Source organism: Stegostoma tigrinum, chromosome 18, assembly GCF_030684315.1.
Source record: "Stegostoma tigrinum isolate sSteTig4 chromosome 18, sSteTig4.hap1, whole genome shotgun sequence".
Lineage (NCBI taxonomy): Eukaryota > Metazoa > Chordata > Chondrichthyes > Orectolobiformes > Stegostomatidae > Stegostoma > Stegostoma tigrinum.
This window is the reverse complement of record NC_081371.1, coordinates 46360219-46386612: the sequence shown is the minus strand read 5'-3', so window position 1 is coordinate 46386612 and position 26394 is coordinate 46360219. Positions and strand designations below refer to the sequence as shown.

Sequence of the window (26394 nt, the reverse complement as noted above, 5' to 3'; positions counted from 1 at the left end):
TCCCCTGTAGGTGAGATACATGGTTGGTTTCTGACTCGGAAGCCAGAGCAGTCTCCCCACCAAATTGTGTCGGGGTGGGGCGGGTGCACTCTATTTGCTGTAGCAACCAAAGATGTGGATGGTGGGGAAGAGAGTCACTGCTGAAAGCCACCCCCTGCTGCCCTTGTCTGTGCTCCCCCGATTTCCCCTCTGCCCACGAACCAAAACAACAATAGACAATAGATGCTGGAGTAGGCCATTTAGCCCTTCAAGCCAATGCCACCATTCATTATGATCATGGCTGATCATCCACAATCAGTATCCTGTTCCTGCCTTATGCCCATAACCCTTGATTCCACAACAAAGGTCTTACCTTATCACTGTTGGATCTCCTGAAGGCTAGGCCTCCAGTGTCTATCTTAAAGGACCTCTATTTGGCCAGCAGTTCCTGGCAAGGTGGCACCATGCAAGGCAGATGCCATTGCTTGACCAGGTGCACAGCTGGTACCAAGAATCCTGGGAATCCCAGGAGGGGTGAAAACTCCAGCCTGTTGCAAGTGGGAAAATACGATGAATAGATGCCATACGGGCAGGAAGCATAGGTAACGAGGGAGGAACAAAAACAAAGTTGCTGGAAAAGCTCAGCAGGTCTGGCAGCATCTGTGAAGAAAAGATAAACAAGAGTTAACGTTTCAGGTCTGGTGACCCTTCCTCAGAACTGATGGTGGCTGGGAAAACGTTTTTTTCCCCTCTGCATATAAATTGACGTTTTCCCAGCCACCATCAGTTCTGGGGAAAGGTCACCAGACCCGAAACGTTAACTCTGTGTTTTTCTTTTCTTCACAGATGCTGCCAGACCCTCTGAGCTTTTCTGGTAGCTTTGTTTTTCTTCCTGATTTACAGCATCTGCAGCTTTTTCGGTTTTTATTTAGGGAGGTTGGGGAGAGTTCTGATGAAAACAATCTGAAGAAAAAGTCACAGTGGATTCTACATTAACTCTCCAGCACTTTGTGTTTCTTTCAGATTTGCAACATCTGAATTGTTTTTTGCTTTTTATTCAAAGTTGGGAAGATAGTGACAGAAAACCTGCTGGGGCCCAGAGACAAACCCAACCATGAAACTTAGCAAAATTGACACTCGGCCAATTCCTGATAACATTCAGCTGGTTAACACTGTTCCTGTCTCTACGGGTGCTGCTGGACCTGGGGGTTTTTTCAGCAGTTTTATTTTTTTAATTGATCTCAGCATTAGTGATGAAATTTAATGCAGTGAAGTAATTGATTTTTGGCAGGAAAAAGAAATTCCCAGCAAATTCAGATATTCAAATCTGGGCCTATCCCATTAAAGTAAATGACAGCTGGGTTGAATGAGGCAAGAAACCATTCCTTGCTTTCTCTGAATTCACACACTGACTTCTAAGAGCACTCACCAAGTTATGCATTAAAACCTCACACAATGGCAAAGCATTGGAGCTTTGCAGCGATGAGCAATGCTTCCCAAGGGTGGGACCGAATATTAAAATGCAAATCTGTCATTTTCTGTTTGATTAATTTTCCACCAGCAGGATGTACATATTTTTAACATCTCTAGTGTCTCAGCATACAGTATATGGTTGTAAAAGCTGGAAATCTTTCTCAAGAAAATGTTAAGATTATAAAGAGCTTTGTCGATAGGGTAGATGTAAGACAGATGACATAGAACAACTGTCATCCAGAGAGGCACCCTCACACGATGCACTTCTGCCCATCAGTGAATTATTTAAGCACACAGAAAAAGAGGAATAAAAACAAAGTTGCTGGGAAAGCTCAGCAGGTCTGGCAGCATCTGTGAAGGATAAAACAGAATTAACGTTTCGGGTCCGGTGACCCTTCCTCAGAACTGTTGGTGGCTGGGAAAACGTCTTTTTTATTTCTGCGTATAAACTGATGTTTTCCCAGCCACCAACAGTTCTGAGGAAGGGTCAACAGACCCAAAATGTTAGCTGTTTTACCCTTCACAGATGCTGCCAGGCCAGCTGGGCTTTTTCCGGCAACTTTGTTTTTGTTCCTAATTTTATAGCATCCACGGTTCTTTCAGTTTTTAGAAAAAGAGGAATCTCTTCCTATTACTTATTTGAACAGAGGCTGATGAAGTTATTGAATCACAGAATGCTGAGAGGAAGTTTCCCTTTTTGACTTTGGGTTTACTTATGGTGTCCCAGTGATTGAAGGCTCCTGGATGTTTTGGGGTGAATGGCCCCCCACTCCCATGCATTTTGATACTAGTGTGTGGCCAATGAGTCCAGGACTCCCCAGAGCACAGGCTCCATGGATTAGCACCATGTGCATTGCCCCTCCCCCAGGCCTTGGTGAGAGCTTTGCCGATTGCTACAACGGGACTCTCGCTTCCTTCTGAATGAAAATAATGTGGCTTTGCCTCTTGGTAACATTGATGACTGCCCCAACGTAGCAGAGAAAGGAAAATTACATCCATTAGAAAAGTGGATGTAGTTATTCACAAAGTGAGCTACAGTTTACAGGAGTGGTGGTTGGTTACAATTTGGTGTCATAAACTGGTTGAGTCATTATCAAATCACAGGAAATTGAGAACATTTCCAGGCCCACACACCAGAACGCAATGGTACTTCAAAGAAAAGGTTCTTTTCCATCTCTCATTTATCACAACATGATTAGTCACAGACGAAGGCTGAGACATTGTGGTTACACCACTAGACTAATAATCTAGAGACCCTAATTTTCTATGGGTGTAGGTTCAAATCCCACCATGGCACATTGTAAAATTCAAATTCAATGAAAAATCAGTAATTTTAAAAAATCTAGTGTCATAGAATAACCATTATCACTTGTTGTAAAAACCTCTCTGGTTCATTAATGCCATTTCGGAAATCTGCTGTCCTTACCTGTTCTGGCCTACATGTGATTCCAGACCCATAGCAATGTGGTTCAGTTTAAAGTTCCAGCAGGTGTTATGTGGGGTTTATGCCCAGAGAACATTAGAGATAATGGGAACTGCAGATGCTGGCGAATCCAATTTAACAAAGTGTGGAGCTGGATGAACACAGCAGGCCAAACAGCATCTCAGGAGCACAAAAGCTGATGTTCCGGGCCTAGACCCTTCATCAGAGAGGGGGATGGGGGAGAGGGTTCTGAAATAAATAGGGAGAGAGGAGGAGGCGGACCGAAGATGGATAGAGGAGAAGATAGGTGGAGAGGAGAGTATAGGTGGGGAGGGGATAGGTCAGTCCGGGGAGGACGGACAGGTCAAGGAGGCGGGATGAGGTTGGTAGGTGGGAAATGGAGGTGTGGCTTGAGGTGGGAGGAGGGGATAGGTGAGAGGAAGAACAGGTTAGGGAGGTGGGGACGAGCTGGGCTGGTTTTGGGATGCAGTGGGTGGAGGGGAAGAGCTGGGCTGGTTGTGTGGTGCAGTGGGGGGAGGGGACGAACTGGGCTGGTTTTGGGATGCAGTGGGGGAAGGGGAGATTTTGAAGCTTGTGAAGTCCACATTGATACCATTGGGCTGCAGGGTTCCCAAGTGGAATATGAGTTGCTGTTCCTGCAACCTTCGGGTGGCATCATTGTATCCGGAGGTTGGTGGGGTGGTATGTGAGGACGAGGGGGATTCTTTTAGGGCGGTGGTTGCAGGGGCGACCCTCCCCCGACTGCATCACAAAACCAGCCCAGCTCATCTCCGCCTCCCTAACCTGTTCTTCCTCTCACCTATCCCCTCCTCCCACCTCAGCCGCTCCTCCATTTCCCACATACCAACCTCATCCCGCCTCCTTGACCTGTCCGTTCTCCCTGGACTGACCTATCCCCTCCCTACCTCCCCACCTATACTCTCCTCTCCCCCTATCTTCTCCTCTATCCATCTTTGGTCCACCTCCCCCCCTCCCTATTTATTTCAGAACCCTCTCCCCATCCCCCTCTCTGATGAAGAGTCTAGGCCCGAAACATCAGCTTTTGTGCTCCTAAGATGCTATTTGGCCTGCTGTGTTCATCCAGCTTCACACTTTGTTATCCCAGAGAACATTAGTTTGGGCCTCTAATTTACTAATTAGATGGTATTAACACTATCTCGCTGAAATTATACCTCCTTTCTTTTGTCAAAAACTGAACAATCTTGTCTGCTGATCTACTCAAAGGGAACAGCCACAAAAATCACCATTGAACTAAGTAGTTGTTTAAAAGTTCTCCCCTCATTCATCACCGTGGAAACATGGGTATAAATATTTCACAAGTATAATGGATAGACTGAGCAGTTGTAATGTAAACCTTGCACTGACTCTGTTAAAAATTAATCCACATGGATTTGTTTAATGCTTTCTCCTGATAGAACCTGGATTCTAGACACTAACATTGTCAGAAACAGGAACAAAGTTGCTGGAAAAGCTCAGCAGGGCTGGCAGCATTTGTGAAGCAAAAACATCAGAGTTAATATTTCAGGTCCTGGTTCCCCAGTTCTGAGGAAGGGTCTCCGGACTCGAAACATTAACTCTGATTTTTTTTCTTCACAAATGCTGCCAGACCTTTTCCAGCAACTTTGTTTCTGTTCCTGATTTACAGCATCTGCAGTTCTTTCAGTTTTTATTCAACATTTTCAGAACTTTTGCTCATTCTTAAACAGTAGAACAAAACTTGATCAGCAAAAAAAAGTTAGTATCTGGCTTCCAGCCCCAAAAGGCTGTCCAGAACAGTTGCCAGATTCTGTAGGACATGTTCCCGGAGTTAGGTTACATGACCCCCACCTTCATTCCCACTGCTTCCCACCTCCGTCCCAACCCCCACCTCCACCTCCTGCCATTGGATGACTGATCATCAATCATCAGAATTGTGTGTGTCTCTATCTCTTCTATGCCCCACCTCACTCCAAACACTCCTAATGGTCACCCATCACTGCAGTACCCCCACATCGAATTGGCTACCGAAGGTGTTACTCATCACCTGATTGGGTGATGCCTGCCTCTTATCTTCCCATCACCCATGCTCTTTTGTATAACACAGGCATTCAAACATAAAAGAAAAGAGAGACCTTGTTTTCATTGTCTCAGAAGATTTACTGACCTGGATATTAATCTTCAATCCCCGGAGACCCTAGGCCTGACCCGGAGGGTTGGTAACACTGCAGGTGACAAATGTACCCTGACTCACTAAGAGATTTCAGCTTCCACTTTGTTCCTTGTTTATTTAGTTTGTCTGTGAATGTTATCTCCCTACGGCAGGAAACAGGTATTCTGTGAAAGCTGCAGCACTGCCCATGGTGTCAAGCAAATTTGATCCCAGATTATCCCAACCATAGCCTTCATCACAACTCTTGTTAGCTCATCTCAGATCAGACACCATTACCGGTTCAGGTAGAAAACTCTGCTCGCTATTGAGCATTTAATACCAGAATGGCTGTGAGAGTGGTCAGAGATAATGGGAACTGCAGATGCTGGAGAATCCGAGATTACGAAGTGTGAAGCTGGATGAACACAGCAGGCCAAGCAGCATTTTAGGCGCACAAAAGCTGACGTTTCAGGCCTAGTCCCTTCTGATGAACAGTCTAGGCCTGAAATGTCAGCTTTTGTCCTCCTAAGATGCTGCTTGGCCTGCTGTGTTCATCCAGCTTCACACTTTGTTATCTTGGCTGTGAGAGTGGCACAGCTTGGTTCTTGGTCAAGTTGTTGAAAACCACCAGGGTTCAGCTCTTAATAATATAAAGACTTTAAAAGAAAATAAAATTTTCTTCCTCTGACTAAACTGTGATGGTGTTTAGTTATAATCTAGAGGCTAATTGTTTGGGGACACAGTTTCGAATCGCACCATCACCTTTGGAGAAATTTATTTCAGCCACTGCAAAGCCCATTTGCTTTATGTTGACTGTCAACTAAAGTCCACCTCTACCCCTTTAGGGAAGGAAATCTGCCATCCTGAGCAAATCTGACCCTACATGTGTCTCCAGATCCAAAGCAATGTGGTTACTCTGAAATAGCCTACCAACCACACTCTTGGGGGTTGCTCAGAAATGCTGACCTGGTCAGTAACAGTAACAGAGCATGAACAAACGAAGACCATTTGCATTGTGTTCTTGTAACATGTGGATATAAAGGATTTTGTGGGCTCCAGTTACCCATTTGCTTCCTGGTCGCTTAGATTTGGAAATTGGTCATCTTTATGCTCTTAATGTAAAGTTTTTTTTAAATATACTTTGCTTTATAAAATTAAGAAAAAATAATTCAGAAAGCATTTCACCTTGAATTTGTGATAATATTCAACTTGTCTCCACATAGAATGGTCGTCTCTATATGATTGCATTGACCTGACTATTTACAGCCCAAGGGCAAAACCTTTCCAGTTGGAAATAGCAGAATATACATTTGCCACCATGTACAGTTTGGAGTTGTAATTGGTCAGAATTACCAAGAATTAATGTTGGCTTGCATTGATTGCTGCGCTCTTGCTGTGTCTCTTTTTACAGAAACTTGAGTTCAGCTAGTCCAGAGGGCCGAAAGCAAATGAGAGAATGTGAGGGGCTGATTGATTCCCTTGTCCACTTCATTCAGTTCACGATTGCCAATAATCAAGAGGATGATAAGGTAAATGGAATCAAGACTTTATGGAGGGGATTCCCCAGTCCCAACTCCACCGCACCCCCCTTCCCCAGCCCTCAGTGCTCTGGCTCCGTCCCTGGAAGAGGAAGAGTGTTGAAACCAGCCCTTACTCCATCCCACTGTTTATGATCAGTTTGACGTACATGTTCCTGCTCCTCTGACCACTCCCTTTTGAACCACTGTAGATGTGAACTGTGGATTCCAGGAAATAAGTAACCAGTAAACCACTGGCACAAAGGCCATTTCAAACAAAAGGAACTAAAGCAGAAGAGTGTGACATGATGAAGAGAGGCAATATAAAACCATTCTAAAGGAGGTGAAAGAACAAATAGCGAGGGTGATCCATTAGTGGTGGCACTGCAGCTGGAGAATGTAGTTGTAAAGGCATATTGGTTAAGAGTTTTAAAAATAAAGCTTTAAAGTATAAAAATGAGGACATTCTGATGAAATAATAACAGAAACTGCTGGAGAAACTCAGCACGTCTGGCAGCATTAGTGGGGAGAGAAACTGAGTTAACGTATTGAATCTAACATGACTGGTCTTCAGATCTTCAGGTTCAGATTCATCTCCGAGCTCTGCAATCTGTCACCATTTAGATAAGGCCCTTTTTTTATTCTTTCTGCCAGAATGGATAATTTCACATTTTCTGACATTACACGCCATTTGCCAACTCACTTATCCTGAAGCCTGCTCATTTCCTTTCCACGATTTACTATCTTACCTGGCTTTGTGTTGTCAGCAAGGTTAGCAAACATGTCTAAATTATTTATGTGAATTGAAAAACAGTGAGCATCAGTCTTATGCCAACCTGAAAAAGAACCAACCATTTAAGACCATAAGCCATAAGACATAGGAGTGGAAGTAAAGCCATTCGGCCCATCAAGTCCACATTTACACCCACATTCTGCTTCCTGTTTGCCAACCATTCTTCTATCCATCCCAATATGCTACCTCCTCCACCACAAACATTTATTTTCCACCATAACCTTTGATGTGGCACCTAATCGAATGCCTTCTGGAAATTTAAGTCCGTACAGCCACCTATTCCTCTCCTATGGTACACACTACTTCATCAAATCACTGGTTGGTTAAAAATGATTTTCTTTTCACTAAACTGTATTGCCTTTTCCTGATTATCTTGAACTTACCAAGTGTTCTATTAAAACATCTTTAATAAGAACTTTGAACCTTTTCTCAATGGCTGATGTTAGGTTAACTGGCTTGAGTTTATCTGCTTTCTGACTCCCGTAGAACATAGAACATTACAGCACAGAACAGGCCCTTCGGCCCTCGATGTTGTTTGCAAAAAGGAGTAATAATTAGCTATCTTTCAACCTCATCATTCTGGATTTCCAGCCCACTGACATTACCACCACACCAGCATGTCCCTGTTATAACAGCTCCTACTACAATATCAGGTTTTTTCCAAGGTGAAATCTCATCTCTCTGAAGTGACTAGCCTGTCTAAAATGCACTTTTGTGAGAAAGGTATTAGATGGTTTTAGTCTGTTCCTGAGATCAGTGAGCTACAGACAGCTACTCAAAGACTTGAATGCCCTTCAGCCCATATTAGAGACCAGGCTGGTGAATCTTCACAACTCTGGACCTACTTTAATCTGTCCTATTGCCTCCATCTTCAGTGCAGACTGGGAACAACCCCGCCAGCAAGCTTCCAAGCCTCACTTGGAACAATGTTGCACACCATTGCTTCAATGCTGTGGCTGGGTCCGAATCCTGGAAGTCCTTCCCTAACAAGAGTGTGGGTGCCTATCCACCACACAGACTGCATCAGTACAAGGATGCAGCTCATCATCAACTTCTCCAAGACAATTGTGAAATGGGTGACAAATGTTGTCCCTCCCCGATAGAATATCTTTTTCAAAAAGATAAATGTTTAGTCCTTTCAGTTACCCCTTGAGATAACCCACTGTGGTTACCCCCTTGTGATAAGCTCAGTCATGACACTAGCCTGCAATAAATCTCAATGCTCTCTCCACAGTCAACAGAGAACTGCATGTGCATCTTACATAACCTATCTTTCCAACTGGAGACTGAGCTGCCAAGTGCCTACTCTGACACCCTGGCCTGGAAAAATGCTACTTCATCACAGAAGAAATCAGGAGGGTGTTTTGGAGCTCGGAGTTCACGGCTGAAGGAGGTAAGTGCCGACTCTGTACCTCATCTTAGGCCCCACGCTCCATCAATTCAAAACAATCCTGAGGAGCGAGTACGCATACAGAAACCTTTTAACATTTAATTTTAGGAAACTATAACTGTGAGGAGATTGGCAGTGTTAGATTAAATCAGCCAAGCTTGATTGTGAAAATATAGATGACGCTTGTATCATTTCTTCCAGAAACTCTGTCCCAAAGTGTTTTCCACGCAATGAAGTACTGTAGTGTAGTCATTATTGTAATGTAGGAAACCACAAAGGTCAGGAAGGAAAGAGTTAATGACCAAGTAATCTGTTTTAGTGTTGTTAGTTAGGGGATGAATGTTGATCCCTGAACACCAGAATTGATAGGATCATCTGAAAATTGGAAATAACAGATAAATCAGTTAAACAAACAGGCATAACTCTTTTGCTGTGTACAACTGTGCCAGTAAATATTGAGTCTTCTAAAATAATGTTAAAGTTCCTTCATTGGATTTGATTTATTATTGTCACATACCAAGATACAGTGAAAAATATTGTTTTACGTGCTATCCAGACAAATCCTACCTTACATAAGTACATCAGGGCATAAGAACAGAATGCAGAGTATAGTGTTACAGCCACAGAGAAGGTGCAGAGAAAGATTGACTCTAATTTATGAGAGTCAATGTTCATAAGTCTGATAACAGTAGGGAAGAAGCTGTTCTCAAATCTAATATGAAACAGTGATTTATAATAGAGATTCCATGTTTAAACCAGAGGAACATGTGGATTCTTTTCCAGTTATTGATAGATTCTCAATCTATCCTATCAGGAGGGCATGGCCAATATTCCTTCTTTGGAAGAGAAGAGGAATCCCAAGGGTATTGAGTGGCTTTGGCACAGTTTGGTGGTGAGGGTGTACCTTTCTCTCGTTGCGAGGAGTACCAGGAACTGCACCCAGGAAGCTTCTCTGGGGGCTCTCCAAAACCTCACAGCCAGCAATGGACCGGTAAGAACAAACCCCCCAGGAAATAGCTTCTAGAATTGGCATCAGCCCATCCCTTACATTTTATTTGTTGTTGCATATACAGTGTTTTATTACTGCGACAGGCAAGGCGAGACCCAGCTAGATTTTGCTCAAGGTGGTCAGGCCTGGGTCCTTAGCTCAGAATTCAAAGACCCAGCTGTAGGATCAGTATTGAATTTGTGTTTACCAGAGGCAGGGAGAGAAATCACAGACCCCAGTCCTGCTCCTGACCAGGGACCCTGGGCCTGCCCTGAGAACACTGGGCTCTATAGACATCCAGCCCCACACCACCACACCCCTCCCACCTCACGTTTTTGGTTTCTGAGAAACCCCACCTTCCCCCTGGCATTTATGTAACTCCAAAGCAGAACCATCACCCAGTGACACAACATTTACTTAGTGACCTCACTCATAGTGAAACCAGATTTGTACATCACTGACATTAGTTAGTATGAATTTTATTGTTTTGATATTAAATACAAGGAGGCATATCCTAAACTGCTGTCAATTATTAACTTCCTCAGCAAGATATGATGTATTTGTCTCATTGCTAGGGAGACGGTTAGAAGCTGCAGTGATAGTAGGTCTGATACATTACATTGGGTCCAGCAGCTTCAGTGGCAAAGGAAACAGAGTTAATATTTTGAGCCCCTTTTCCAGGATGGAATCGAGTAATACCAGAATCGAAACGTTAACTCGGTTTCTGTCTCTACAGATGCTGCCAGACCCGCTGAGTTTCTCCAGCATTCTCTGTGTTTGTTGCATATTTCCAGCATCCACAGTATTTTGCTTTTATTTGGGATATATAAGAGTCATAGAAGTATAACAGTGCAGAAACAACCTTAAACCTATACTCTAAATTAATTGCCACATATGGGCCTAACTCCCATTTCCCTAACTACCTGCCTCCCTAGTTGCTTACAAATAGCACACAGTTTCCCAGAGGGCGTTATTTGTAGACACCGCTATGTGCAGGTAACGAATACACATGATTCTTTCACTAAAGATTGTGTGAAATTAGGACATTACATTTAGAAAGCACAATGTAACATAGCGACAGAGGTGTTGCTTTAATGGTGATCAGCCAGTGGCATAGTACTGAGTTGGATTGTATTGTGTTGCATTCGACTCCACGAGTTCTAGTCACTGCAGTCGCATGTTTTTTTTACACACACATTATATTCTGGAACTATAGATAATTATAATTGAGTTTCCATTGTCCATTCCATCACATGCCTGTTCCCATTCTTACCACCTGACCTTGGCTTGTATCAGAAAAATTTATTCTGGATGATAGTCTACTAACTTGAATACACCTTCCTCATACATCAAGTCTTAAAGTGGAACTCACCCTAAAGCTCCTGGCTCAGAGGCAGGAGCCACAATTCATCCCAAAAGGTGCAGACTTTAAAATGGATTGTTCACTATGGGGCAGGTTGTTGACAGATGGAATACATCTTATTCATTTCAATTCCTTTTTGTTGTAATGAATCACCTGGGGTTTGCCTGTCCCTCCAGTGATAGGAACTGATTAAGCAATGTACAAGAGGGTATAGGGTTTAATGTTTTGGCCACTTTCAGATGGGATTCACCATTTCTGAGATTATCACATCGAAAGAGAACGGGCTTCAGCACATCAGGCGGATGCTGTACTCGAAGGAGCTGAGCGTACAGAAAGCTGCAGTCTCTTTATTGAGAAACATGTCGCGAAACCCAAAAGTCCATGAGGAACTCAGTGAGTCGAGTGTGGTTTATTAAATAGAAAACAGCTCGTGGAAAATTTATTTTTTTTTAAAATCGCATTATGAGCCGACGTGTGACTTTGGGCTGCACCTGAAGCGTGGGACAAGAATTCCCAGCCCGCTCAGAACTGAGGCAATTCTCAGTCTCTGGTCGCTTACCAAAATGGGGCAAGAACTGCCACAACAAGCAACTTCTTATGTCAATAAGCATTTTTCACTTGTGAGGACAATTCAAGGAAGCTGGTGCATTTTGTTTTCCAAGTCTGCTGGAAGTGACTTGTGAAGAGCCCAGTGTGGTGGAGGGGCCTGAAACTAGTGCAGACACACAGCCAGTTTCAGGCCTACACCTCCGGAGGCATAGGGAGCAGCCATCTTCAATATGGCAGCTTCCGTGGCTTGAATACTGTGCACATAATTTTGAACCCTCTGGTGAAAAGTGGGATCTAGTTGCTAAAGTCAACAACTTGACTGCCACTGAGGGTAGGATTTGTCCCCACAGGCTTCAAACACAAACACCAGGATCACATGGTTAGCTCAGTTGGCTGGACAGCCAGTTTGTGATACTGAGTGACACCAACGGTGTGGGTTCAATTCCTGCACTGGCTGAGGTTACCATGAGGGACTGTCCTTAGCCTCTACCCTCACCCAAGGTGTGGTGACCCTCAGATTAAACCACCGGCACCCCTCATCTCTGTCTGATGGTCCTGTGAAATCTGGGGACTTTACATTTACACTCAATGGAAACTTCAATATTTGTTCTCCACCTGTTCTGTTCCTCCAGCCAGTCTGATCATGCCCGACCTGATATCAATTCTCCCAGAATCAGACACAGACTCTTCAATGCCTGATGAGACACTCTCTTTTATCTGCCATGTGCTGAACAACCTTGTTCAGAATAACCCGCAAAATATTCGCAACTTCGTGCTGAGTGGAGGCTTGAACAAAGTCGTAAGCATTAGCAATGCTGACCGGTAAGTGGGACTGACAGCCAGGCCAACATACAAATGTACAGGGGTGGGGTGGAATAGCTTAATATTGAACATGTGATCAACATGCATCAGGTACTAGGATGGCTTTAGCTGTGAGTGATTGTGTAAAATGGACAATCGCTAATCCTAATATCAATTCCTCTACTTCTTTACATCTCCTTCAACGTTTTTATTTCCATTGAATCCTGTGGTTGGCTCATGGAAAGATTCTGACATGTAAATATATGCAAATCAGCATCTGCCAGGTCCGTCTTATCGATATCTACACAACACAACTCATTGAATCCTTTAAGTTGCTGCCATGTTACAGCAGGGGCTGAGTTGATGGGACTGGTACCACACTTATCCCATTTGGGTCCATTTTGTTGGACACTCCTAGACAACCTTCTCGATAGGTAGGAACAGAAGTAGGCCATTCAGCACATCGAGCCAGCTTCACCACTCAATGAGATAATGACTGATTTGATAATTAGAAATCTGCCTGCCTCAACCTCGAATAAACTTAATGACCCAACCCCGACAACTTTTTGTGACAAAGAATTCCAGAGATTCACTGTTGTCTGAGAGAAACATAAACCTTCTCAACTCTGTCTTCAGTAGGTGGGCCCTCTGAGATTATGCCCGCTGGTCCTACACTCCCCTACCAGGGAAACACACATTCAGCATCTACCTTGTCCAATCCCCTAAGAATCTTGTATGTTTTCCATAAGACCACACAATTGGACGGGGTCAGCTTGGTGGTGGGCTAGCTACCATCTCTGCTCCCAGCACCACCACGTTCCCCAGCTGATTGTGGGGAGAAGGGGATTGCATACAAGATTGCCAGACTGTTAAAAGTGTTTAGGAGGGCATTCAGAGACAGCACAGCACTGGTTGGGACCCAGTGGGAATGCGTGGCTCATTTCTGTGCTGTGTAACATTGTAAGGTTGTTATGTGCGATCTGTAACCTCAGTGCTTCTGTTTTCCAGTAATATTACCACCCCAGCCGGAAAAGCTGCCTCCAATCTGCTGTACAGCCTGTGGTTACATCGGGAGCTTCATGGTACCTACAAAAAGGTAGCTTTGTGTGCTGTTTTAATGGGAGTTATTTCCCCTGGTTTCCCTTTGCATCATAACAAGGTGTAGAGCTGGATGAACACAGCAGGCCAAGCAGCATTAGAGGAGCAGGAAAGCTGATATTTCGGGCCTAGACCCTTCTGCAGAAATGGGGGAGGGGAAGGAGGCTCCGAAATAAACAGAGAGAGAGTGATAGAAGGTGGATAGAGAAGCAGATAAGTGGGAGAGAAGATGGGACCGGTCAAGGATGAAGCTAGTCAAGGTGAACGTAGGTAGGGAGTTGGGATAGGGATTGGTCAGTGAGGAGGGAAGGGTGGATAGGTGGGAGACAAGACAGACAGGTCAAGGAGGCGGAGATGAGAGAGGGGGTGCTGGTCTTGGGATGAAGTCGGGGGTGGGGAGATCTTGAAGCGAGTAAAGTCCACATTGAGACCATTGGGTTGTAGGCTCCCAGGGCGGAGAGGTGCCCTCTGCATCATTACTCACATCATTTTGCCTCAAACTAGGTACCCTCTCGAGCTAACCCACAGAGAGAGGCATCAAGGTCACGCCAGAATGAACTAATTTCTTCTCTCGCCCAGACTGTTTCTAATTTACACCCTAACCGTTGATTTTGGTGCAGTTAGAACTTTTGCGCTGTATACTTGAGAAAATCCTCATCTTGACTTTAATTATTCTGCGGGCTTACCTCTTCCTTGTCTCTGCAACTTGCTGTAAACGTGCAGCTCTCTGAGATGTCTGCATTGCTCTAATTCTGAACTCTTGCATCCCCTCCATTTTAGTCACTCTGTCACTGACAGCTGCCTGTTCAGTAGTCCGGGTCCTGAGGTTTAGAATTCCCTCCAAGATGTCTCTTCGTCCCTGATCCCTGGCTATCTTTCGCTGGTGAAAGTGCGGATTCCGGTCCTGACCTTTACGAAGAGTCTGTGACAACCCAGCGGAGCCAGGATTTTCTGCTGCTGCTGTGGAGAACAAGTCCTGGGAACCGTTGCAAGAGATGAGGATAAATTCCCCAGTCTACACATTCCCCGCCCCCCCCCAACTTCCCCAGCATCCACTACCGGGTGTCCCCTCCCCGTCAACCTCTGCCCCTCAGGAGGGGAATCAGGGTCATTGGTTAAAATGATTTGCAATTGGAATTCAATAACTTTTTTAAAGGATTTTGGTCTGATAGCCACCATGGTATAGTTAGCTGGGTGGCTGGTTTGTAATTCCAATACTGCGGGTTCAATTCCCGCACAGGCCGAGGTTACCACGAAGGTGCCACCTTCTCAGCCTTGCCCCAGTGGTGGGCTTTACCTTCACCTCCATGCGCAACTGCTCTCTCATTAGAGAGAGACCGCTGGTGATGGTTTCACCCGAACTCTCCACGCCCCAGGCAAAGGGAAGAGTTTAATGAGAAGAGTCCTTTGTGCTAACCTCAGCTGGTGTGAGGATTGAACCCCTGCTGTTGGTGTCACTCTGTATCACAAAAACCAGCCGTCCAGCCAACTGAGCTAACTGACTGGAAAACGCCTGTGCAACCTGCTCGATTGATAGAGAGACTAAATGGGTTCAAATGTCCATCCCTGTGTACTCCAGGTTTACACGTGACTCCAGTCCTACGCTGTGTGGTTCATGTTTTATGCCATCTGACCTTGCCTCATAATTGGGGGCCCGGGATGGAGGATGAGGGGGGTGGGCGGGTGTTACATCAGGAACCGGCCTCCAGGGGGCCCACGTATGGGCCGCTCTGCTCAGATCGGGGTGGGGGGACAGGGCTGCAGTGCTGAGGCCCCAGTCCGTGGTTATGGGATCAGGGTTGCAAGAGGGGCAGGTGTGTGTTTGGCGGGGGGCAGGTGGAGGGGGTAACAGCAGGGGCCTGGTCCAGGACCAGCATGTGGCATGTGATTACTGCCGTGGGCATTGCCTGGCCAGCCATTCTGTCTCGTCCCTGTCACAAACTAGACGTTGGCAGTGTGGTAATATCCCTGGATTAATATCCAGAGGGCCAGGCCGAAGCTCTGGGGTCACTGGTTCAAATCCCACCACAGCTGCTTGTGAAATTTAAATCTGATAAGTGAAAGCTGATGTTGGTGACCATGACATTGATGATAGTAAAAACCCATTTGGTTCACTAATGTGCTTTTGGGAACGAGGTGTGCTGCCCTTACCTGGTCTGGCCTACGTGTGGCCTGAAGTGCTCTCTGAAAGGACTGAGCCAGCCATTGCAGTAGTTAGGGATTATCAACAAATTCTAGCCTTGTCAGTGATGCCCATGTCCTCACAGTGGTGTTACAGCGTACAAAGCAGCTGTTCGGTCCATCTTGTTTGCACCAGCTCTTCCACAGAATTGACCAAATAAAAAAGAGGGGCAAAATGTGTTCTCATCAGTGTCCTGCCTCATCAGCAACACTGAAACTGCTTGTTGTTATATTGCTGTTAATGGCAGCTTGCTGTGCACAGCATTGGTGGCCGGGCTGCTTTACACTGCAACAGTTACATTTCAAAAATAAAGTGTTTCGTCGGCACTTTGGGATTCTCTGAGGTTGACAGAGTATTTGCAGAAAGATGGGACCATTCTTACACGTTCCGTTAGTTATTGAGAATTTGTTTTGTTTTATTCGAAGGCTGGATTCACAAAGTCAGATTTCATCAATAACCGCACAACAAAGGCCTATCATGCATCTCGCGAACGGAAGTCATTTTACTGAGGCTGGATACAGACACAGCGATGACAGCCTGTTTCCATGAGGAAGTGGAAGGGAGAAACAGTTTCTTTTTGCGGTGGTCCCACATTTCCTCCGTTGGGTTATCCTGGCAGTGAACTGAGTGATACAGGTCAGGGTGTTACTGAGTTCTACTCCAGCTCCCTTAGGCCTGTCTGCCAGCCTGATTACTGCTGCTCTGTAGCCATGACCCAACAGTCAGACAAGCTCTTAATTACCCTCCTCCAGGCAACACGGCACTGGATTAGCGCTCCGGCTACAAATCCTCAACTTCCCAGGTGGAAAAGGAACATTTTATTGTGCTGGGAACCTGAATAAGTACTGGCTCAAACATGAACTGTCTTCACCATATTCAGAAGGGGGCTTAATACAGATGCCTAATTTATAGCGTCCCTCCTCCGTCAAGCAGTTTTAGCTATTCAAATACATTGGCTGCATTAGCATTTCAATGTCTGATATTTGCTTATTCTGAAAGGCATTTACTTCTTTGTGTTTATCAGGGTTTAGTCTCTAAAGAGTTTTTTTTAACAAATTTTGTCGAGGAATGCAAATAAATGACAAGGTGGTCATTTATTGCCTGGTCCTAGTCGCTCTTGAGAAGGTGGTGGTGAACTGTCATCTTGAACAGCTGTAATCCATGCGCTATAGATTGACCCACTGTACCCTAAGCAAGGCAATTCCAGGCTTTTGATCCAGTGACACTGAAGGGATGGTGCCACATTTCCAGTTCAGGATGGTGAGTGGTTTGGACGGGATCTTGAAGGTGGTGGTGTTCCCACGTATCTGCTTACCTTGTCCTTCTAGATGGAGGTGGTCATGGGTTTGAAAGGTGCTTTTCACGTCGAGAGTTTTTTTTTAATATTCCTACATGTGTGGAAAAGGCCCTTCAGCCCAACAAACCCGCACTGACCCTCAGAGCATCCCACCCAGACCCATGCCCCTAATCTACACATCCCTGAACACTACCGGCAATTTAGCATGGCCAATCCATTTGACCTGCTCATCCTTGGACTGCGGGAGGAAACCCATGCAGACATTGGAAGAACGTGCAAACTCCGCACAGCCACCTGAGGGTGGAATCAAATCTGGGTCCCGGGCGCTGTGAGGCAGCAGTGCGAACCACTGAGCCACCGCGCTGCCCTAAAAATCTAGCAATAATACCTCTGAGCTATCACTGGCCAAGGCTATTTGAAAAAAAATCGAGAATGTGAGGAAAGAACAGGAGAACTAGATGAATTGTGTCTTTCTTTAAGTTACAGCTCCAGCACAACAGGGGGAACAGTGTCCCTCTGTTCTGTGAAACTGCATAGCCCAAAATTTGTGACTGGTGCAGGCAGTGGGATGGGGGAGCGTGCACACTGACAGTCAAATGGAACTTCATTGATAATCCAGTCAGAGCAAGGTCAATTTTAAAACAAAAACATTGACACTTCCCTTTCAGGTCACTGTCTCTTGCAGGCGCCTCGACTGGGGGATTCATTCTGGTGAGATTCAGGCTGATCGCATCTTATCGCTGAGGGCAATTGGGGCAAATTTTGTAAAAGGAGCCCCAAGTGGGCACAAGCTTACATATTTGTGCGTGACAGAGGAAAGTTGTGTGACCTGGTGGCCGCACAGAGAGACAGGACACCAAAAACATTTTGGGTTTTTAATTGGCCTGTTTTCTGCCTTGTACAATGGTGTTAAAACCCTCTTTTTCTCTGACTGTTAACAGAAATATCATCCACTGAAAGTGAGAGGTTTTTGTTTTGTTGGCGTGTTAATTTGCTTGTAAATTCTATGTCCCAGTAAGATTTTGCTTGGGGGCGGGGTGTGGTTGCGGGAGGTTCCTTGGAGGGGATGAAGTGCGTTTTTTTTTGCAAGAGATTATCAACTCAATGTGTTTTCGGATTGAGCCTCGAGAGTTGGGTGTGTGTGCGTTCAGTTTGTTTTGGTGTTTAAAACATAAACAGTCCTTTTGACGTTATATCTCCTATGCAGTTGATTTGACCTGAATAAAACTTGTCTCCTTTTGCCTCTGGTGTGATGCTGCATTTGTGAAAGTGGGATTGCCTGAGTAGAGATAATAAAATGTGAGGCTGGATGAACACAGCAGGCCAAGCAGCATCTCAGGAGCACAAAAGCTGACGTTTCGGGCCTAGACCCTTCATCAGAGAGGGATGCTGCTTGGCCTGCTGTGTTCATCCAGCCTCACATTTTATTATCTTGGAATCTCCAGCATCTGCAGTTCCCATTATCTCTTGCCTGAGTAGAGAGTTGTGCACGCTTCGACACATTCTGGCCGTCAGTCATCAGCTGAAAGGAGGCTGTGCGTATTTCAGAGAGAGGGAAGCGCTCTCTATGCTCTGTCTAAAGGGTTGAAAGGCAGCTTGATCGACAAAAGCCTTTAAAATCACCAAGGGGTTCTGATAGAAGGAGAAACTGGTTGGTTCCTGTGACTAAAAAGGGTCAGCATTGCAGACGCAACCTGTCTCCGATCTCGACTCTCCACGTAAACAGTTTACGGTTGATGTGTACTTTATCTAAAGTCTCCCAAAACTTGTAAGGCAGGTTTCAAAAGGCTGAGTGTCAGCAGAAAAATGTTCCCACTGGACAGATCTTTGTTCGTGACTGTTCTTCCATTTTAATTAACGGCATGTACAGACACGGGAAAGATTTCCCTTTCGGATGGAGAGTGCACAGCAAGATCCCAGTGGTGATAAGACCGGCCGATGCTGGAGTCAGAGATAACACACGGTGGAGCTGGATGAAACACAGCAGGCCAGGCAGCATCAAAGGAGCAGGAAGACCTCTCTGATGAAGGGTCTAGGCCCGAAACGTCAGCTTTTGTGCTCCTGAGATGCTGCTTGGCCTGCTGTGTTCATCCAGCCTCACATTTTATTACCTAGGAAGACTGACGTTTTGGGTCGGGACCCTTCTTCAGAAATGGGGGGAGGGGGAAGGAAGCTGTGAATCTCCAGACCCGAAACGTCAGCCTTCCTGCTCCTCTGATGCTGCCTGGCCTGCTGTGTTCCTCCAGCTCTACACCTTGCTATCTCAAGGTCCAAGCGGTGGCGCTGATTTGCTCAATTGATTTGAATTCTGCCGCAAACAGGCGGGTACCGGGATGCCAGTCCTGCCCACTTGAAGATGGAAGGAGTCGGGGCAGCTGGCCAATGTGAGATTTCCCTGGAGGAGCCTCCATTCAGCCTTGTACAGACCTCAACTTCCTGAAGGCTAAAGAACCAGCGCAGACAATGTTTCAGCCAGAGGCCCTTGAAACTGACACCAGGGTCCCTTTCTCCAGCGCACAAGGGAGCTTTTAAGACCATAAGACATAGGAGTGGAAGTAAGGCCAGTCGGCCCATCAACTCCACTCCACCATTTAAATCATGGCTGATGGGCATTTCAACTCCACTTCCCTGCACTCTCCCCGTAGCCCTTGATTCCTTCTGAGATCAAGAATTTGTTGATCTCTGCCTTGAAGGCATCCAACGTCCCAGCCTCCACTGCACTCTGTGGCAATGAATTCCACAAGCCCACCACTCTCTGGCTGAAGAAATGTCGTCTCATTTCAGTTTTAAATTTAACCCCTCTAATTTTAAGGCTGTGCCCACAGGTCCTAGTCTCCCCGCCTAACGGAAACAACTTCCCAGCATCCACCCCTTCTAAACCATACATTATCTTGTAAGTTTCTATTACATCTCCCCTCAACCTTCTAAACTCTAATGAGTACAATCCCAGGATCCTTAGCCGTTCATCATACATTAAACCTACCATTCCAGGGATCATCCGTGTGAATCTCCGCTGGATACGCTCCAGGGCTAGTATGTCCTTCCTGAGGTGTGGGGCCCAAAATTGGACACAGTATTCTAAATGGGGCCTAACTAGAGCTTTATAAAGCCTCAGAAGCATATACGCTGCTTTTATATTCCAACCCTCTTGAGATAAAAGACAACATTACATTCGCTTTCTTAATTATGGACTCTACCTGCAAGTTAACTTTTAGAGAATCCTGGACCAACACCCCCAGATCCCTTTCTACTTCTGATTTGCAAATTTTCTCACCATTTAGAAAATAGTCCATGCCTTATTCTTTTTACCAAAGTGCAAAACCTCACATTTACTCACATTGAATTTCATCAGCCATTTCCTGGACCACTCTCCTAAACTGTCTAAATCTTTCTGCAGATTCCCCACCTCCTCAGTACTACCTGCCTGTCCACCGATCTTCGTATCATCGGCAAACTTCACCAGAACGCCCCCAGTCCCTTCATCCAGATCATTAATATAAAAGGTGAACAGCTGTGGCCCCAACACTGAACCCTGCGGGACACCACGTGTCACCAGTTGTCATTCCGAAAAAGAGCCTTTTATCCCAACTCTCTGCCTTCTGTCACTAGTTACATTAGTTACATTACTAGTCACATTAGCTAGAATGACAGCGAGAAATTGCTTTTTCTCCCATCGTCAAGGTAAAGCAACACTAACATGCGGCGTTCGCTACCTGCCGCGTTAAATGCTGGAGATTCAAAGCTGACATTAACTAAACTACAGGCACTGCACCAGCCTGCTGCCTTCAGGCTGGTACCTGTGACTTTGAAACCCAAAGCAATAATATTCACTCCATCCTCACAAATCCTTTAAAACTGACTGAACAAAACAAAGCGTGTAACTTGATAGAGCTAAGCAAACGATGGGCTCGTCTTCGTACAGCTACAATAAAACTCACAGCAGGTGTACAAAGATTTAATATTTATTTTACTGATTTTTTTAAATTAAAAGTTATATTCCAACCCACGAGGAGCTGCTTTTGCTTGCACCATGTTCACAGAAAAGTGCATCTGGGAAGGAGGCCATTCTGTCCATCTCGCTGTTCTGACTTCTTATCCACTTTGTCCCAATTTTCCTGTCTTTGCCCTTCACCCAGAAAATGTTTCCGCTCCAAGGATGTAGAAGATGAGAGAGGATGATTATGTTGGTCGCTTTCCCAAGACAGTGGGAAGTATAGATGGGGTCAGTGGACAGAAGGCTGGTTCGCATGATAGACTGGGCTGTGTACACAATTCCCTGTAGTTTCTTGCAGTCGTGTGAAGTGCAGTTGCTATATCACACCATGATGCATCCAGATAGGATGCTTTCAATGTTACTTCTATAAACATTGGTAAGTCACTGCAACGCTTTGCAATCTTTATCCCATATACATTACCAGACACACCGCATTCACTACCCCGCACCAATCCCAATAGCATCCACCTCATCCAACTCCAGCCCCATCTTGGCACGCACCATGCCCAGGACAACTCACTGATCCTGGGATATTGCGCAAATGAGCAGCAACGATGCCACATTTAAAAGGCTTTTGTGCACCCAGACAAGCACTGTTGGTCTTGAGGTCCCTCACATGGTTCCTGATGTTCCTCCTGAACCTGACAGACAGGGAATAATCTGCAGGCCTCTTCTACCAGAGCCAGCCATCACTGAGGTAATGCACTGGAAATCAAACTCGATTATTCCTACAAAAGTTTATAGAATTCACTAAGTTTCTGAATTTACCTGTTTTTCAGCCACAATCTGATAGTTTAACCAGGTTTCTCTGTACTGAATGAGAATTATTAATTAGACTCTAGTTGCAGATAAACAATTATAAACCATCAGCATACAACATGATTAAAACTCTGATCCCTTCATATACTCCATCTTATGCACATGCAGACCTGGCAAACAGAGAGGCAAGAGTAGGTAGAGGGGAAATACTGGAAAGGCAGTTCAGCAAGTTTTTCGTCCCAGGTTTTTTTGTTGAGATCATACTGATGTCTCCTGTGCTGGCCAGCACTTTGCTTCAGTCATCTTTCTCTGGTTTCTTCTCCTGATTGGTGAGAGATACAAGGTGGCTGGTTCACTCATAAAAAGTCATTGACTTATCAGTTAAAAGTCACAGCTTTCAGCAACCGACCCAGGAGAAAGAAACTGGTTTTCCTCAAGGCGTTTTTGACTGCAGAGAACAGAGAGACCACTCCCACATTGGGAAGAACTGAGCTTTTTTTTAGACTTGAATGTGTGCCTCTCAATCCAGGAGTAGGTCCTCTACCACTGCACTGCAAGAGTGTCCCCCATCCGGTCATCTTTTTTAAATTTAACCTATTTTTCTAATCAATCTGTTCAGAGATGCTAAACTGAGCACCTTATTTTTGGTAACAAAGTGTGGAGCTGGATGAACACAGCAGGCCAAGCAGCATCTCAGGAGCACAAAAGCTGACGTTTTGGGCCTAGACCCTTCATCAGAGAGGGGGATGGGGAGAGGGAACTGGAATAAAGCTCCTCCATTTCCTACCTACCACCTCAACCCGCCTCCTTGACCTTTCCATCTTCCCTGGACTGGCCTATCCCCTCCCTACCTCCTCACCTATACTCTACTCTCTACCTATCTTGTTTTCTCTCCATCTTCGGTCCGCCTCCCCCTATTTATTCCAGAACCCTCACCCCATCCCCCTCTCTGATGAAGGGTCTAGGCCCGAAATGTCAGCTTTTGTGCTCCTGAGATGCTGCTGGGCCTGCTGTGTTCATTCAGCTCCACACTTTGTTATCTTGGATTCTCCAGCATCTGCAGTTCCCATTATCTCTGATACAATTTTAACCTTATTTTTGGTGTAGGGGGATAAAAAGCACTGTATCCCCTAGAGCCTGCTCATTTTTCCTAATCAACCGCCTGTTCAATGATGTTATTACACATCTCTGGAGCAGGTGGCACTTGAACCCAGACTTTTTGGTCCAGGAACTGGGACATTACCGCTGTGCCACAAGAGGGCCCTACCTGCCTTTTTTTTTTAAATTTAACTTATTTTTCTACACAACCTGTTAAGAAATGTTGAACTGAGCACTTCTTCCTTTCTGTAATTTATTCCCGGCACCAAGCTGTTAATTTAACCGAGGACTAATCACACAGATGCTGCTTTTACAAGAAGGGTTCATGACACCAGACAATGCCTGCCTAGCCCATGGTTGCTACCCGGGTTAGTACAATCTCACCTCTCTGGGGGAAATGCCCAGCACTGTAGGAAGAGTGTAAGCACTACCACCTTTTGTCTGATAGCTCACACTTACTCTGTGTATGCAATACTGCATCCACCTCTCACCAAAGCTTATGCTCCACCACTCTCACTGTCACTCAACATATTTCCTCATTAGTTGACATTCACCCCACGCTCAATACCACCAACCCTCTGCACTGCCTAGTTACTCATTCAGAACACCTATACCAAAAGTAACAACTGTGATGCCCATGTCAATCTCCCAGAATATCTGTCTGTGTTTCATTCCAGGAGGAAAACTGCCTCCAATAGAGCAGATAGAGTCTAGACAGGTGTTGGGTTGCCCAGCATGTGGCTCATCATTCCTTACATGGACAGCATCCTAACTATGACCTCTGCAAGAGGCTGACTGAATGTATCCCAGCCCCTGGATGATATTGGAGACTGCATTGACTTACTGTGCCAGGGCCCACAGACTGAAAGGTACCTCCCATGACGTGACTGAGCCTGTTGGCTACCATCACAAACTTCCCATCTTTGGTAAGTGATATGGCAAGACAGAAGAAATATTTTCCCACTACATTAAGGAAGCTTGACACCATCCAGGACAAAGCTGCCCACTTGACAGATACCACAAACAAACATTCCTCTATCACTGATGCTCTGTAGCAGCAGTGTGTACCCTTAACCATATGCAATGCAGAAATTTGCCAAAGATCTTTCAATATCACTTTCGAAACTCACAACTACTTCCATCTAGAAGGGCAAGGACAGTAGATGCATGGGAGCACCACCATTTGCAAGTTCCCCTCTAAACCACGCACCATCCTGACTTAGAAATGTATCACCATTCCTTCAGTGTTCCTGGATAAAATTCCTGGAATTTCCTCCCTCGTGATATTGTGGGTCACCCACATCAGGTGGTCTGCAGCCCTTCAAGAAGTATCCCCATGATTATTCACTCATATACTATTGGAACAAAAGTACCTATTCATCCTATCTGTGCACCTCATAATTTGCTACACATCTTTCAGTTCCCTCTCAAACTTCACTGCTCCAAGGAAAACAAGTCCAGCCTATCCAATCTTTCCTCATAGCACAGGTAACACATTGGTAAGAGACAATAAAGCTGCAGCTGCTGGAATCCAAAGATGACAAACAGGAGTCTGGAAGAACACAGCAGACCAGGCAGCATCTGGAGGAAAGGAGCAGTCACTGTTTTGGGTATTGCCCTTCTTCGGGGCTGGATGGACCATTGAAGGTAGGTCCAAATTTTGAAGGTGTAAAATGTACCTGTAGTCCTTGAGGGATGTGATGGTGGTGAGGACAGGAGCTGAGGAAGGTCACGTGGCTCTACTGGCGGGTTTGTTTCATGGTGTGGTCGAAGAACTGAAGGGCTGGAGACGTCAAGGTTTAAATGTACCTGTAGGCCTTGAGGGATGAGATGGGTTAGAATGTACCTGTCGGCCTTGAGGGTTGAGATGGGTTAGAATGTACCTGTAGGCCTTGAGGGATGAGATGGGTTAGAATGTACCTGTAGGCCTTGAGGGATGAGATGGGTTAGAATGTACCTGTAGACCTTGAGGACCATATTGGTAAACCTTCTTTATCATTTGAAATGTTCCTTTTGAAAGTACAATGAAACCACTATAATCTAATGTAACCTATAATCTAATCTGAATATTTATGTGAATCTGGAAACTGGAAAATTCTCAGGCTTGCCACTTCTGAAAGCCCTTGAGTTGGATTTCTTGATACTGGGTCAGTGGCGAAGACTCTCAAATGAATAATTAACAATTACTCCATTCTGCTCACCTTCCCTATTCCATAGACTTCCAGCATGTGCACATCCCTTGGCAATATCCCTTCCAGTCAGCAAAACAGCCACAATTCTCTCTGTTAAAAACTTGCCTGTAGATAGCTTAATGCTGTCACAGTCATCTGCACTCAGTACCTTGGTGCATATTTTAGTATCAAAGTGAATTCATGATATCATTCTCTTGTCAAAACCTTTTAGTCTGTTTCCACCTCAGTTCTACGCAGCTCTTGCCTCAAGGATGTCGTGTTGGAATAGCAAATGTGGTTGAAATGATCCATAAAATGACACCAAACATGAAATTGCCTGTGCATTTGACTTGTTAAACAAAGCATGAGCTATTCCATTTTGAAACCAGGGAGTAGCAAATAGCTTCACTCCATTGACAGATAACCCTGAGCGACAGCTTTCACTATGTATTACTGTCAGACAGGATCCAAAACCTTATTGGAATTAAAAGCAGAAACTGTTGGTAACCCTTAGCGGGTCAGTGGAGACATAAACAAAACTTAATACACCCAGTACCCAATACTTCTGCCTGTGCCAGCTCTTTGTATGAGATTTCTGATAATTCCTGTCCTCCCTTGCACTTACCCCATGGCCTTGCCAAGATAAGTATGGGAGTAGCCCATCGAGACTGCTCTGCAATTCAGGGCAATCATGGCAAATTGAACACTTCCACCCACACGATCCCCATAAACCTTCTGTGCTCTTTGTATTAAAACATTGATTAATCTCCACCTTAAACATGTCAACGATTGAGCTTCCCCTGGAGCTAAGAATTCCAAAAATTCAAAACCCTCTGAGCAAAAAGCAAATTCTCATCTCAGTCCTTAATGGTAACTCCCTCCCCTTTATTTTTAAATTGTGTCTCCTGACTCCCTGACCATTGGCACTGTCTTCCCCACATCTACTTTGTCTCTCCTTCAAAGTATTTTGTAAGTTTCAATGAGATCGCCTCTCATTCTTCAATAGTCTAGATAATACTGACCCAATCTGCCTAATCTGCCCATACATTTTCCATTCCAAGATTTTAATCAATTTCTCTTGAAAGTTCCTATTTATTCTGCTTCAGACAGCACACTCCAGATCATAACATCTCACTATATTGATGAAGATATTCTCCCTTTCACTCTAGTTCTTTCATCACCTTAAATTTGTATCTTCGGTGATCTCTCAGGGCAAATGGTTTCCCCCTTTTAAAGAAGTGTTAACAAGGGCCATCATACTGCAATTAGGCAGAGAAAACATACAGTTTTGGAGAGCAAAATTGTACCTGACAAATGTATTATTTGGGATTTTGAGGATGTAACTAATTTGGAGAGATAAAGGGAACCCA

The 26394-nt window shown here is 45.1% G+C and overlaps 1 protein-coding gene across 2 annotated transcripts in view; it reads left to right on the top strand.

The window, feature by feature from the left end:
* Positions 1 to 18214, top strand: part of LOC125460958 (plakophilin-2-like) — a 62241-nt gene extending 44027 nt beyond the window's left edge. For both annotated transcript variants that reach the window (XM_059652504.1, XM_059652503.1), the window contains exons 7-13: positions 6436 to 6553; positions 8569 to 8727; positions 9539 to 9715; positions 11315 to 11468; positions 12257 to 12446; positions 13434 to 13521; positions 16131 to 18214. In XM_059652504.1, the coding sequence (XP_059508487.1) occupies positions 6436 to 6553; positions 8569 to 8727; positions 9539 to 9715; positions 11315 to 11468; positions 12257 to 12446; positions 13434 to 13521; positions 16131 to 16214 (970 nt within the window). In that variant the 3' untranslated portion in view covers positions 16215 to 18214. The remainder of the gene's footprint in view (positions 1 to 6435; positions 6554 to 8568; positions 8728 to 9538; positions 9716 to 11314; positions 11469 to 12256; positions 12447 to 13433; positions 13522 to 16130) is intronic.
* Positions 18215 to 26394: the final 8180 nt, after the last annotated feature.